Genomic DNA, 15,680 nt, shown 5'->3' on the forward strand with positions numbered 1-15,680 from the left:
TGAAAATTTTTGTTTTCTCTCCTAGAAATATGAAAGAGCAACATTTATCAGACTGGGGACAAGAACCTACTCTTGAGTATTCTGAATGTTTGAACAGAAACATCCAGAAATGATGCTGTTCCACACGTGCTGAGCAAGCAGGAATTACCCACCGCCCCCGCCGCCCCCGGGGAGGTGGAGTGGGTACAGGCTGCCTAGGCTGGCCAACAGGGAACCTTGGCTGGGTCTGGCAAGCAAGAAACTCTTCTCTGGGGTTGTTGGCAGGCTGGTGGGTCACCTCCGTGAATCACTGGGAATCCACACTTAAGGGGGCGGGGGGGCGGTTCAGGGAGGGGGAGTGAAGTTCCACATCTGCTGCTGGTAAGAGCAGGAAGAATCTAGGAGAACATCCTTAAGCCCATTGCCCTGCAGTGCTCCTCCAGCGCCCTCTCCTGACAAACGTTAACCTGTCAGTTCAAGAGCCTAGCTCTGGCGCTGAGAGGCAGTAAATGATACGTATCTGGCACAGCCGACAGAGGATTTATCCTTCGATAGTCAGAATGCAGAATCTGTGACTCGTTAAGTTACACTGGAGCTGGGTATTCGGGTGGGATCAGCCAAGAGGAGCAAGCATCGAGGAAACTGGGGAGCATGAGAAAGGTCTGGAGGTGGGGTCAACTGAAAGACTGGCTGAGGGCTCAGACGAGCGGCAGCGGTTTTCCCGCGCCAAGAGGTCAAGGGCAGAGGCGGAGGGGTGGCGGGTTGCGGGGGCGGAAAGGCTGCGCATGCGGGGGCAAGGGCCGCGTGTTCTGCGTGTATTATGCTTCACGACGGGGACCTTTTGGGTAGCCCGCCGGTGGGGGTTTGCAAGACGCGGTAAATTTTCTATTTAAACACCACCAATCCTGGGCGTGAGGGGACGGGGCAGCCACTGGCTCTCCTTAAACTTTCTGCCACCAGTCACTGGGCCCGCTGAGGGTGACGTTGACACAGGAGGGAGAGGGAGCCCACGAGACGTGGAGGTTTGTGGGGTCGTCCAGTAGGGTCCAGAGGCAGAGAACCTGGGGAGCAAGCGAAGGGGCGCCGACGTGGGGCCTTCAGGGTCTGGGCGGTGCACGAGGGGTGCTGTGGGGAACGAGGGCAGGCTCTGAGGTGTCAGGGGCCGAGGGACCTGTGTGCGGAGGGGAAGGAGGAGCGGGCTGGCCGGTTCTGGGAAGGTGGGAGGACTGGAACGGCGCTCTGGGGCTGAGGGCTGGGAGTGCGACGAGCCGGGGACTAGGCGCGGGCAGGTTGCGCGGAGAAGGGGCGGTGGCCGCGCGCGGCCGCAAACCTGCGGGGGCGGGGGGAGGGGCGGGGCCGGTTGCGAGGAGGGCGTTGGGAGGAGGCCCTGCGCCGGAGTCGCCGCACGTTTCTCCGCCGCGGAGGCAAAGGCGGAGGCGGTGGCGGTGGCGGTTAAGAGGCCTGAGCGGTGAGTGTCTGGCCCTCCGCGCCCTTGTTCCTTCTCCCCAGCTTCCCCTGCTCAGCCAGGTGCTCCGCGGAGTTCCCGGAGGCCGACCCCACTGCCTGCGCTCAGAGCCAGAAAGTGCGTGTCCTACCCCTGCCCCCTCCCCGCAAAAGTCACACACAAACCGTCTACAACCCTTTCTCCCCCCAAAACAATTAAACCAGACGACAACCCTCACAGAATCCCCTATGACTTACCCCAGTCTGTCAGTCACTCGGCCTCGTCCCTCCGTGTCGCCCGCTCTCCCACCACATACTGCCGCTGCTTGGGGGTTTACTCAGGAGGGAAGGGTCATGACGCCTCTACCTTTAGACCTCACAGAACTTTCTAGGGGACTGTGAGGCGGGACAACAGGCAAAATAAAGTTTACTTTTCCTCGTCGTGGATTATCCCAAATCTCTTATTTTCTCTAAAAAAGGGAACACTGTCTTCTTACTCTTTGTGGTATGATCCTTTCTCTGGAGAAAATAAAGATTGGAAGTGGATTGGGTCACAAGATAAAGGAAAGTAAATTGAAATTTAAAACTATGTTTTTCCAGTCACCAGAGTCCTCAGAAGCTATTTTTGCCAGATTTTTGCCTTCTGGAACTTGACTTAAGCGGTATTTGCTGTTTTTAACTTTGATCTGAGCCTTTTGAATAAGGATTAGCTTCTATATTGTTTATTTTGCAGATATATACTAAATACCAACTATGGTGAGGTCCAATTTTACATAAAATCCATATTGTTATCTTGAAGGAAAGCACAACAGTAGCTGGCATCACTGTATCCGGAAAATCTGAAATGGTGTAAGCCCTTCACTCACTACCTGGTTAAAAATTCATGGAAAATCATTTGATTTTACAAGTTTCTGGCAATGGCCTAAACTGGTTTGTTTGTTTGTTTGTTAGTCTGCTTGGTTTGTCTGTTTTGTTTCATTTTCTTCATTGCCCCATGTGCAGAAGACACTTGCCATGCCCTTCTTGGTTAAGATTAGTCTTAATTTAGATCTTCAGAAATGCTTGCCTAAATTCAAAATAATGTTCAAAACCATGTACTAGATACTACAGACATAAAAATGAACAAGAGTCTATACCAACCTCTTTACATTTTGAGAGGAATCCGTTTTCTCTTGTAATGAGGCCAAGAACCACTAAAATAGGAGAAAATGTGAGGAATCCCATAAGCATAGTAGTCATTGGAGTATTTTACTTCCCAGAGTGAATGTGGCAATACCCCATAAAAAGAAGAATGCAATCATGGGGTTTTTTTTCAGTTTTATTGAGATATTATTGACATACAACATGTAACTTTAAGGTGTACAGTATGATAATTTGATACCCATATCTATTGCAAAATGATTACCATAGTAAGGTTAGTTAATAGGTTCAACTCCTCACATGGTTAGCATTTTTGGTGTGTGTCGTGATAACATTTAAAATCTCTAAACATGCTTTGATATCCTTCTCTTTACCTTTTGTATATGTACTGTAAATTCGACCTATGTGGTTACTGTGAGTCTTACATAAAAGGTCTTTAAGATATAACAATGTTTTTTCAGCTGATTACTTAACTTTGATCACATGCAAAAACTCTATCCTGTTAATTTCTCCTCTCCATATTTTATGTTTTTGATGTTAACACTTCACCTCTTTTATATCATATGTCCATTACCAAATTATTGTAGCTATAGTTCTTTTAATACTTTTGTCCTATAAACCTTTATAATAGAGTTAAATAATTAACAGACCTCCGTATTACAGTACTACAGTGTTCCAAATTTGACTGTATACTTTACCAACATGTTGTGTATTTTCTCATGTTACTAATTAGTTACTAATTAGTAGCAAATGACCTCCTTATTAATCACTGATTCTCTGCTTAATCAAGTCTGCTGTTGAAGCTTCTTACTGTAGTCTGCAGAAATCTTAGATTTGAAGACTAGATTCCATAATTTTACTGATTTTTGTCTGATTATTTTGTTGCACTAAAGGTGGTTAAAATCTCCCTTTGTGTTATTATAGTTTTCCCTATTTCTACTTGCGTATCTGCTAACATTTGCTTTAGTCTCTTTTGAGCCCATGATATGAAATACATATATATTTCATTATATATATATGAGATTGTTATGTTTTTCTGGTGAATCAAATCTTAATTTCGTCTAGTAATACTCTTTTTTTCCTTAAGATTTTTTTTTTTTGATCTAGCATGAGACCGTGCAGCCATTTTTTCCCTTGGTTAGTGGGTTTGCATGGTCCATTTCTTTCAGTCCATCTGCTGTCAACCTTTCAATAAGTTGATACTTGAAATGTTTGTTTTATGGGTTTCTTTTTTAAATGCTCTCTGGCAATTATTATTTTCATATGGAGCATTTAGATCACTTTATCATTTAGTGTAATTCCTGATACTTAATATTTGGTTTTAAAGTCAGTATCTTTTGATCTATTTCCTATTTGTGGAACCAGTTCTACATTTCTTTTTCTCCCTTATCTAGCCTTTATTTGCTTGATAGAGTTATCTTATTTCCTTTTTTCTGTCTTAGTTTAGTATTTTTCACTCTTTTGCTATTATTTTAATATTTTTCATAAATACAGCATGCACTTTTGTCTATCAGTGTTTAATACTAATTGGGACTTTTGCAGTGCCCATAGAAATTGCAAAGTCCTCAGAAGATAGGCTCTGTTTATCTCTGTTCTTACTTTATTTGCTAATGTTCTCATGTATTTCTACGTATAATTCAATCCCTTCAGCCACAGACATGGTTTTATGCAGTTAAAAATTATTTAGATGTACGCTTTTCTGTTTTACTTCTTTTGTTATCTTTTGTCTTCCATATGTATACTTTCTTTCTACAAATGGTCCCCTTTAAGCATTTTTAAAATTTGTTTTCTAATGACAAATTTTCAACTTGTATTTCTTTGTTTTTGTCTTCATTTCACCTTAATTCTTGAAAATTATCCTTTCCTTGGTATAAAATTAGTCGGTAGTTATTTCCTTGCAGCAGTTTGAATATATTTATTTCAATCTCTGTTGGTTTCCGTCTTTTTCAAAGAAGTCACAGTCTTATCATTGCTTTTATGAAGGTCATCTGTCTGTTTTCTGTGGTAGCCTCATTATTATGTACTTAAATGTAGAAAGGTTTTCATTTATCCTGCCTGGGGTTCATCTTGAGCCTGTAATTTTATGTTTTTCATCAATTTCAGAAAAATTTCAGCTCTTTTCTCTTCATTTGTTACCTCTCTTCATTTCTATTTGTACTGTCCTCCAGTTATGTATTCATTAAATTTTATGACTATTTCTGTGTCACTGTATTCTTTATTTTTCTATTTGTCTCTCTGTTTGAGTATTTTATTCTGAAAAAATTTCCTGACCAATTATTTCTCTTCAGCTGTATCAAATCTGCAATTATAGTATCCATCGAGGTTAAATTCAGCTGAGATAGTCTTCTATTTTAGAATTATTTGGCTGTTTTCCATATTTGTCATTCCATTGTCATAGTTCCAGTTCTCATATTCTCAATCTTGTCTTTTTTTCTTTTTGAATGTAGAAGTTATTGTTATTTGAAAGGCTCACATATAGAACCTTTTGAAGTGCTTCTGTGTTTGCTTCTTACTTTCTCATTCATGTAATCTTATTTTCCTGTCTATGGTTATTTTATATTATATGATAGAAATTATATTTGGAAATTGGTTTTTAGAAATAATTTGATTTGAGATGTTTCTTAATTCCTTCAGAGAGATTTTGTTTCTTTGTTTGCTTTTATCTGGCACCTTGGTTAAATCTCAGAGCTTGAGCAGCTTTGGAGCTCTGTTTCAGTATCTGTAATGTGCAGCCTACTTCTAGTTTACCTTAACTTGGCAGCCCAAAGGAAGGAAATTTTTCCAACCTACCCTCAACCCAGGTCTGTGAATTTAACTTTGGTCACTCTGCTACATGAGGCTCTCAAAACAGCTGCTTAGCTTCCCAGTCTCTTGGCTGGCACTTCAGGAATTGACAATATCTAGGAGTAAAGATTCCCCAATGCTAGGCCTACCTCCGCAAATTTCAAACTTCTACTTGTACTTAGCATAACTTTTTCAAACTTCTACTTGTACTTTGAATAACTTATTCTCTTCCTGAAGGTAGACCTATATTATTTTCTTATCTGCTAGATTTGTAGTTATGTCTGCCTTTACATTCTGAATATTATTTATTTATACTTTCCTTTTTATCTTGATGAATTTCACCAGAGATTTGCTTACTTTACTATTCTTTAAATATATATATTGCTTTTATTATTTCTCTCTATTAATTTCTGTTTTCTATTTCATATATGTATGCATTTAGCTTTATTTCTTTTCTCCTGCTTTAGTTGTGTTTATTCTGTTGCTTTAGTTGTGTTTATTCTGTTGTTCTTTTTCTAACTCATTAAATTGTATCCTAAGACCATTTATTTTAAACCTCTTTTGCTTTTTCACATAGGAAATAAAAGTATACATTCCCATCTAAGTATAACATTAGTTATCTTCCATAAGTATTGAAATGTAGTATTTTTACTATCAGTTGGTTTTATGTATTTTAAATTCCCTCTAATTTCTCCTTTGACAGATGAACTGCTTAGAAGTATTTTTTAAATACCTAAATCTGCAGGAATCTTTAACTCATCTTTTTATGTAACTCCACCTTAATACAGTTGTGATCATAGGCTGTGTTCTGTATGATACTGGCAATTTGAAATTTATGGGGCTGTTGCTGTTATGGCTAGAATATGATCAGTTTTTATAAATGCTTTATGTGTGCTTGAGCAACAATCTTAATTGTTGTGTAGAGTATTCTGCATATATGTATGAGATCAACTTCTTAATTATGTTGTGTTTAAATTGTCTATATTTTTCTATTTGCCTAACCTGTCAAAAACTGTGAAAATTGTATTGAAATCTTTCAGTATGATGGTTGATTGATCAGTTTATCCCTGTACTTGTATGGAAGTTATTTTATATGTTTTTAGACTATGTTACAAGTATATGTTAGTATAGTATTGATATCTGATGCACATAGGCATAGAATTGCTAAGATCTCCTGGTGAATTGAGCCTTTTATTGTATGGTAAGTCTCTTTTTTTTTTTTGTCATAAAGACAAACTATTATAGCTCTCCCAGCATTACTTTTAGAATTTACATATTCTTATGTTTAGATATGGCCCTTTATAAACACTATTTAGCTAAATTTCAAAATTGAAATTTATTATTTCTATTAACAGATTTAATCCGTTTACATTTTTTGTGATTACTAACCTATTTGAGTGATTCTACCATCTTAATTTTTACATTTTGATTGCGTTCATTTTCTATTCTTCTTCTGTGTCCTGCTTTGCTTTTCAATTTTAATTAGTAGAATTTTTTTTCTTTTATTTATAGTGGTGGAAAGATAATCTTTTCAATAAAATAATTAATACTGAGTCGGATATTCACATGAAAAAGATTCAACCTTAACCTCTTTATAAAACAAACATAAAAGTCAATTTTAAGTGGAGAATAGATTTAAAGATGAAAAGAAAAACAATAAAGCATTTAAAAGAGAATATAGAAGAACAGATTGGAGTAAGCATATTTTTCACAGGATACACAAAAACCTATTTAATTGAACTGCATTAAAAGTAAAAGCTTTACTTATCAAAAAATACTTTGAAGAGAGTAAATAGGCAAGTTGTAGAGCTGGAGAAGATATTTCTCTTATTTATTTTGAAAGGAATATATGCTAGAATATGTGAAAAACACTTTTCTCAATAAGAAAATGTTGCCTCCCCCTAATAAAAGTTTGTAAAAGACTTGAACAGGCACCACACAAAACACGACATGCAAATGTCTGGCTTTGTGTAAGGGTAATGTGAGCCTCCTAAAATGAATTTGTACATGTTCCTCTCCTCTTCTATTTTTTGAAAAAGTTTAAGAAGGATTGGTGTTAATTCTTCTTTAAATATTTAGTAGAATTCACCTGTGAAGCCATCTGGTCTTAGAAACTGAAATAGCAATATCAGATCCTATTAGCTTATGCCATCTGGAGAAATAGAACTATATCTTACGGATAGTTTTTCTATTTCTTTGTTTTTTAAACATACTACAACTTTCTAGATATTAAGGAAATTATTGGATAGAAAAATAGTAATTTAATTTTCTTTACTTCAAATATGTATTATTCTTGCTCTCAATATTTGAGACAGATTAAGGAGAAAATTAGGATAAAGAAGTAATATTGTTATTTGCTTGATGTTTACATTATTAGGTAACTTCACATTGAAAAACTTTTTTTCCATCCCTGGAGTTGAACATACACTTTTTGTAGAAGAATGGATTTGTTGGCACTCAGGCAATTTGCAGTGCTCCTCTGGAAAAATTTTACCCTAAAGGTGTGTAAAAGTTTCCACAGAAAATGTTCATAAATGCCTATTTGTTGCAGTTCAGATTTTGTGTGTGGGTGTGAGTGGGCACATGCTCACATGTGCACGTTTTTGAAAAATCAGTTCCTGGACTGTAGGTGGCTCTTCTAAATCTATTAAGCTGAGTTAATCAATAGTATAGAATGACCTATAAGAAAGTTGGGAGGGTAGCTGGAGGGATGATGTGAGATAGTCCAGGAAACACTGGCTGTTTCAAAGTGAAATTGAGAGAAACTTAATAGAACTAACCATTTGCACTGAATATGTACTCTTAAGTTAATTAACATGATCTTTTTGTTCCTCTTTTAGAGAAGGAAGTTCTTTAACTTAATATTGGAAGTCTTAACAATATTAGTGTTTCCAATGATGCTTTTGCTATTCCGTGCAATTATTGAGATGAATGTTACTGGACCTTACAATTTTACCTCTCAACCCATCAGTACTCTGCCTTCTTTCCTCCAAAATCCTGAAGAGTGGAAATTGATTTATGTGCCTTCTAATATTGATGTAGTAAAAGAGATCACTGAAAATGTGAAGAGGAATCTAAACATCAGTATAAAAGGTTAGAAATTAAGGTTTTCTGTAAAGCTTATTATGAATTTATTGTTATTTTTGATGGAGCTAACAATGAGGGAGAAAAGAATAAAGTTGGAGTCACATTCCTCAATTTTAAGATGTATAACTGTAGTTATAAAGACAGTGTAGTATTGGTGGAAGGATAAACATGCAAAGCAAAGATCTACACAAACACACCAAAATATTTTTTAACAATAGTGCAAAAGAATTCAGTGGAAGGATAATCTTTAAAACAAATATTTAAACAAATACTGACCAATTGGACATTAATGGCTAAAACAATGAAATCTCACACCTTATGCAAAAATCACATCAAAATGGATCACAGATCTAAAAGTAAAATGATGAAACATTTAGGATAGAACATAGCAGAAAATCTTTGTAATGCTCAGTTGAAGAATTCTTAGGCATGACATTAAAACATCATCCATGAAAGAAAAAAATTGATAAACTGGACTTTTGATATATAATTTTATTAGTGGTTGCTCTTGTAGTTAAATATGCATATTTAATTTTTCATAGGTTACTTAGAACTGTCATATTACGACTTTATCATAATGTCAGATGTTTACCACTTTATAGATCCCTTTATATTTCCCACTTTGTTTTAGTTTTCATATCTATGTAAGTTGAAAACTTCACTAGAAAATGATATAATTCACACAAATATTTTTAAAGAACTTAAGAAGAGAAAATTATTTACCCAGATGTTTACCATAGCTGTGGTTCTTCCTTCATTTTCAAAGTTCCAAGTTCCTTCTAAAGATTAAGATTTCTTATTTTCCTCCCTTACACTATACACAAAAATAAACTCAAAATGAATCAAAGACTTAAACATAAGAGAAGATGCAATAAACCTCCTAGAAGAAAATATAGACAAAACATTATCTGAACATACGTCTCAAAAATGTTCTCCTAGGGCAGTCTACCCAAGCAATAGAAATAAAAGCGAGAATAAACAAATGGGACCTAATGAAACTTAAAAGCTTCTGCACAGCAAAGGAAACCATAAGTAAAACAAAACGACCACCTATGGAATGGGAGAAAATTTTTGCAAATGAAACCAACAAAGGCTTGATCTCCAGAATATATAAGGAGCTCAGATGACTTAATAAGAAAAAAACAAACAACCCAATCCAAAAATGGGCAGAAGACCTTAACAAGCAATTCTCCAAGGAAGACATACAAATGGTCAATAGGCACATGAAAAAATGCTCCATATCACTAATTATCAGAGAAATGCAAATCGAAACTACAATGAGGTATCATCTCACACCAGTCAGAATGGCCATCATTCAAAAATCCACAAATGACAAATACTGGAGAGGCTATGGAGAAAAGGGAACCCTCTTACACTGCTGGTGGGAATGCAGTTTGGTGCAGCCACTGTGGAAAACAGTATGGAGATTCCTCAAAAGACTAGGAATAGACTTACCCTATGACCCAGGAATCCTGCTCCTGGGCATTTATCCAGAAGGATCCCTACTTCAGAAGACACCTGCACCCCAATGTTCATAGCAGCACTATTTACAATAGCCAAGACATGGAAACAGCCTAAATGTCCATCAACAGATGACTGGATAAAGAAGAGGTGGTATATTTATACAATGGAATACTATTCAGCCATAAAAACCGACAACGCCATTTGCAGCAGCATGGATGTTCCTGGAGAATGTCATTCTAACTGAAGTAAGCCAGAAAGAGAAAGAAAAATACCATATGAGATCACTCATCTGTGGAATCTTAAAAAAAAAAACATAAATACAAAACAGAAACAGACTCATAGACATAGACTACAAACTTGTGGTTTCCCAGGTTGGGGGTGGGAAGGGACAGACTGGGAGTTCAAAATTTGTAGATACTGACAGGCATATGTAGAATATATACATAAGATTATACAGTATAGCACAGGGAAATATATATAAGATCTTGTGGTAGCTCACAGTGGGAAAAAAATGTGACAATGAATATATGTATGTTCATGTATAACTGAAAAACTGTGCTCTACACTGGAATTTGACACAACATTGTAAAATGACTGTAACTCAATAAAAAACGTTTTAAAGAAAAGATTTCTTGTTTTCCTTCTTTCTGAAAAACTTACTTTAACAATTTTTTAGAGCAGGTCTACTAGTAATGAATTCTCTTTGTTTTCTTTCATCTGAGAAAATCTTTAATTTAATTTCACTCCTGAAGATTATTTTCATTTGGTACAGAATTCTGGGTTGACACTATTTTCTTTCAACATTTAAAAAATATTTGCCACTTTCTTCTGATCTCCTTGATTTCTGGAGAACCTGCAGTTTATGAATCCTCCTATCCCTATAAGTAGTGTCATTCCTCTCTGGCTCCTTTCAAGATTTTTTTTTGACTTTATTTATCAAAAGTTTGATTATGATGTGTCTGTAGATTTCTTTTGGCTTATTCTGTTTGTGGTTCACATTCTGTTTTGGTTTCACTGAGCCTTTTGAATCTGTAATTTTAATGAAATTTGGGGACTATTCAGTAATTATTTCTTAAAATTGTTTTTCAACACAGCCTTCTTTCTCCTTTCCAGGACTAAGATGAGAAGAATGCTCAACATTTTGTATTGTCACACAGGTGGTTGATGTTCTCTTCAGCTTTTTTCCAACCTTTTTTTTTCCTCTATTGTTCAGATTAGGCAGTTTCTACTGATCAATCTTGAACTACTTTTTCCTCTGTTTTATTTACATGTGTATATACACACACATACATACGTACATACATACATACACACATACACACACACATATATATACATATATATATATGTACAACTATTGAATCAACAAATTAGGTTTGTTTTCCCTTAAAGCACAGTTTAAAATGATCACCTCCTGATTTATCTTAATTTCTTTAAAACAACTTTTTTGAGATATATGCACATCCCATACATTCACCCATTTAAAGTGTACAATTCAGTGGCTTTCAGTATATTCACAGAGTTGTGGTAACATTAGCACAATCAGTGTTAATTTAAGTATAGTCAATTTACAATATTGTATTAGTTTCTGGTGTACAGCATAGCAATGCAGATATTTACATATAAATATATATTTATTCCTTTCACATTCTTTTTCATTATAGGCTATTATAAGATTTGGAATATAATTCCTTGTGCTATACAGTAGGACCTTGCTGTTTATCTATTTTATGTAGAGTAGTTAGTATCTGCACATTTTGAACTCACAATTGATCCCTCCCCTACTCCTTTCCCCCATAGGAACCGTAAGTTTGTTTTCTGTCCCTTATTTGTGTCATTTTTTTTAGATTCCACATATAATGGATATCATATGGTATTCTTTCTCTCTCTGGCTTCCTTCACTTAGTATGATGATCTCCAGGTCCATCCGTTTTGCTGCAGGTGGCACTAATTCATTATTTTTATGGCTGAGTAGTATTCCATTGCATGGGTGGGGTGGTATATGTGTTATATATATATAACAATTGCTCATTGCCAAAAAGTATCCCATTGTATGTATGGATACATTACATTTAGTTGGTATATCCTTCATCAGATGATGGACATTTAGGTTGTTTCCACCTTTTGGCTATTATAAATAATACTGCTGTGAACATTAATCTATAGGTTTTATGTAGACATATGTTTTCATTTATCTTAGGTATATACCTAAGAGTGGATTGAATAGGTCATGTGTTAACTCTAGTTTTTAACTTTTTCTGGGACTGCCACACTGTTATCTAAAGTTGTTATACCATTTTACATTCTGGTCAGCAGTGTATGAGGGTTCCAACTTTCCTGCATCTTCACCAGCACTTCTTCTTATCTGTCTTTTTGATTATAGTCATCTCAGGGGATGTGAAATGGTGCCTCATTGTGATTTCAATTTGCATTTCCCTGATCACTAGTGATTTATCTTTATATGTGTTTTATAATGATTACTATTTAAAATTGTAGTAAAATTTTATAAAACACCTAAAATTGTTTTATTGATTTATAATCATTTTACAATGTTGTGTCAAATTCCAGTGTAGAGCATAATTTTTCAGTTATACATGAACATATATGTATTCATTGTCACATTTTTTTCTCTGTGAGCTACCATAAGATCTTGTATATATTTCCCTGTGCTGTACAGTATAATCTTGTTTATCTATTCTACATTTTGAAATCCCAGTCTATCCCTTCCAACCCCCACCCCCTTGGCAACCACAAGTTTGTATTCTATGTCTATGAGTCTGTTTCTGTTTTGTATTTATGTTTTTAGATTCCACATATGAGTGATCTCATATGGTATTTTTCTTTCTCTTTCTGGCTTACTTCACTTAGAATGACATTCTCCAGGAACATCCATGTTGCTGCAAATGGCGTCATGATGTCAGTTTTTATGGCTGAATAGTATTCCATTGTATAAATATACCACCTCTTCTTTATCCAGTCATCTGTTGATGGACATTTAGGCTGTTTCCATGTCTTGGCTATTGTAAATAGTGCTGCTATGAACATTGGGGTGCAGGTGTCTTCTGAAGTAGGGATCCTTCTGGATAAATGCCCAGGAGCAGGATTCCTGGGTCATAGGGTAAGTCTATTCCTAGTCTTTTGAGGAATCTCCATACTGTTTCCCACAGTGGCTAATACCTAAAATTGTTTTGAACTCCAAATATCCATTAAGTAATTGTGATACCAATATTTGAGAAACTGCGGCCTTAAGTTCACACTATTTGGATAGGCTTTTGTCCATATAAAGTAGTATCTCCTCTCTCAGAAGGGTAATCTGATGTTTTACTTAAGTGAACAATTTTATCTCTCTACAGTTCAAGGCTTTTCTTCGGAATCTGAGTTTGAGGAGTATGTTAAGTATGACTATGGATCTTACAAAGTGCTGGCTGCCATTGTTTTTGACTGTGACTTCAAAAACAGTGGTGATCCTCTGCCGCTTCAGGTGAGAAAGTTATATTCCAACATTTCTACATAAATAGCTTTCTAGTAATTGCACTTCCAGTTTCCAGGGTTTTAATGAATTTCATATTAACCCTCTTTTATAAGTGAAGAAACTAATTTTCCCAAGATCAAACTACTAGTATACAATAGGGCAAGAATATAAGTCCAGATCTGAGTAACTTTAATTTCTGTGTTCTTACCTACTGCATCATGCTGATAAGGGCAGAACTGCATCTTCCACTCACAAGACCTTAGATTAATGGCACACTCTAACTACTTGTGCAGTGCTTCTGAGTTGTACAAGGGGTAGTAAAACAGGTAAGCCTCAAAGCAGATACATCTTCACTAACAGACAAGCAAGCATGGAAAGATGTTTTATCTTTGAATGAAACACAGAATTTAAGTCATTTCATAAATCTCTAGAGAAAACTGTTAAGGCTCAGCCACGTTGATTCAGATTAGGACATTTATAGGCACTGAGAAAGAATCTGATAACTGCATAGCCCATGAGGAGAGAAAGAGACAATGTTGTCTCTTGGTGTCTCCTTAGTCGATCTTATAGATGTTCCATCCTGGTGGTGATGAAAATAAAAGGGCAATCTGCAACAGCTAGACCTGGAGCCAAATTCTTTAGATCACAGATGCTCGTCAGTAGAAGGCAAAATTAATAAAACCACTAGTAGGTTAGTACATATTTTTTCTGTGAGCCCCATCCTTCCATGACTCTATTCATCTGTGCCAGCTTCCATTTACTAAGTCAGAATTATCCATATGCTGATATGGATTTAGGTTCAACATTTTACATTGGCTCAAAGTGTCTTCAGTGACATTTCAAGTTTCATTCTCATTGCTGATTGTGTTTGTGTCCCCAGATATTTGAACTAGAATTCTGACATCAGAAATTCCCCAAATTTTGTGTCCAGGTGCTTGTTCTGTTTTTGCCCAGCTTTGTTGAGATATAATTGACATATAATACTGTGTAAGTTTACTATGTACAATATGATGATTTGAAACATGTATATATTTTGAAATGATTGCCATAATAAGGTTAGTTGACATTATTCTTCACCTCACAGAATTACCATTTTGTGTGTGTGTGGTGAGAATATTTAAGATGAGTAAGTCCTGGGGATCTAATGTACAGCATGCTGTTTGGTCTACTTTGATGAATTTTTAAACAAACCTTTTGATCTCTGTTGATGACTCGATGTAAAGCATAGAGCTTCTAATATCTACCAGCTTTCCCACATCTTAGATGACTTTCTTTACAGGCTCTTTTGTCCACCTACAAGTGCCACAAGGATCCACGTAAACCTCACATATGATCACTGTCCTGATAAAAAGACCTTAGTGATGGTCATTACCAAGGCTTTTAGAATGCAGCTTCTTATTTGCTGTGGACATGACCATAAAAAAAATTTCCCACTAGGTTTTCTTTCTGCTACTTTGTTAGCGTTCAGCCTACTGGGAACATTTAAAAAAAAAAAAAAAGACCTTAGTGACTTCCCATTGCTCCAGGCTCATGTCCAGAGTGCTTTGCACAAGGCACATGGCTATCAGTATCCTAGTGCTTGGATATCTCTGCCACTCCTTAACCATTCTTTCTGCTGCAGCAATACTTAACTGCCAGATGCACCATATTATTTTTTGCTTCTAGGCCTTTGGTCACTTTTTCTCTACTGTAGGAATGCTGCTATGAACTCCCATTCAACTTCCACACCCATTCCTTTTCTGTCTTTTCATCATAACCTGTCTTCATCATAACTTATCCGTATTTCTATTAGTCAAAATTCATATGGGAGCACAGACACTACTGTAGGTATTTCAACAAAAGGGTTTTAATAGAAGGAAATATTTACACATTCACATTCTAGATTTTAGTCACTCTTGACCATCACATTAGAGGGTCTAGTTTGCTCACCTGTTTAGGTGAACCATAACCTTCTTGATTAGTAGAGTGTTATCCTTAGGTGAAATTTAATAGGCATTTTCAGTTTCTTCTCTCAGGCCTCCTGCTTCTCTCAGCCTCTGGTAAGCAGATGTCTTACTAGGGCATTTACAGTAGTTGTCACTTCCTGTTTATCAGGTCTAAATGTAAGTGCACATGCAAAGGACTTAAAATATTTGAAACAATTCTGTAAAAGAATAACAAAGTTGGAAGACATATAGAACTTATTATAAGACTAAAATAATCATTACAGTGTGTTACTGGCATATGATCAACAAGTATATCTATGAAACAGAACTGAAATCCCAGAAGTAAATGCTCTCTAATACAGTCATTTGACTTTTGACAAATGCAC

At 36.3% G+C, this 15,680-nt stretch overlaps 1 protein-coding gene, 1 long non-coding RNA gene and 1 other non-coding gene across 7 annotated transcripts in view; 2 read left to right on the plus strand and 1 right to left on the minus strand.

The window, feature by feature from the left end:
* Positions 1-1,341: 1,341 nt before the first annotated feature.
* The window catches only part of LOC107033294 (phospholipid-transporting ATPase ABCA3-like), a 118,564-nt gene continuing 104,225 nt past the window's right edge, over positions 1,342-15,680 (plus strand). For 2 of the 4 annotated variants that reach the window (XM_072942773.1, XM_072942776.1), the window contains exons 1-4: positions 1,342-1,447; positions 7,724-7,847; positions 8,187-8,439; positions 13,251-13,378. In XM_072942773.1, the coding sequence (XP_072798874.1) occupies positions 7,788-7,847; positions 8,187-8,439; positions 13,251-13,378 (441 nt within the window). In that variant the 5' untranslated portion in view covers positions 1,342-1,447; positions 7,724-7,787. Of the gene's footprint in view, positions 1,448-6,383; positions 6,548-7,022; positions 7,042-7,723; positions 7,848-8,186; positions 8,440-13,250; positions 13,379-15,680 lie in introns of those variants that run through there. The other 2 variants (XM_072942774.1, XM_072942775.1) reach the window with 2 other exon arrangements.
* LOC116284266 (small nucleolar RNA SNORA32) lies at positions 14,732-14,853 on the plus strand. The gene has a single exon (XR_004194032.2). It is a non-coding gene; the product is annotated as a small nucleolar RNA SNORA32 (small nucleolar RNA).
* The window catches only part of LOC107033293 (uncharacterized), a 108,082-nt gene continuing 107,318 nt past the window's right edge, over positions 14,917-15,680 (minus strand). The window contains exon 4 of one of the 2 annotated variants that reach the window (XR_012061166.1): positions 14,917-15,512. This is a non-coding gene — a long non-coding RNA (uncharacterized lncRNA). The remainder of the gene's footprint in view (positions 15,513-15,680) is intronic. The other variant, XR_004193971.2, reaches the window with a different exon arrangement.

This window comes from Vicugna pacos, chromosome 18 (assembly GCF_048564905.1).
Source record: "Vicugna pacos chromosome 18, VicPac4, whole genome shotgun sequence".
Taxonomy (NCBI): domain Eukaryota; kingdom Metazoa; phylum Chordata; class Mammalia; order Artiodactyla; family Camelidae; genus Vicugna; species Vicugna pacos.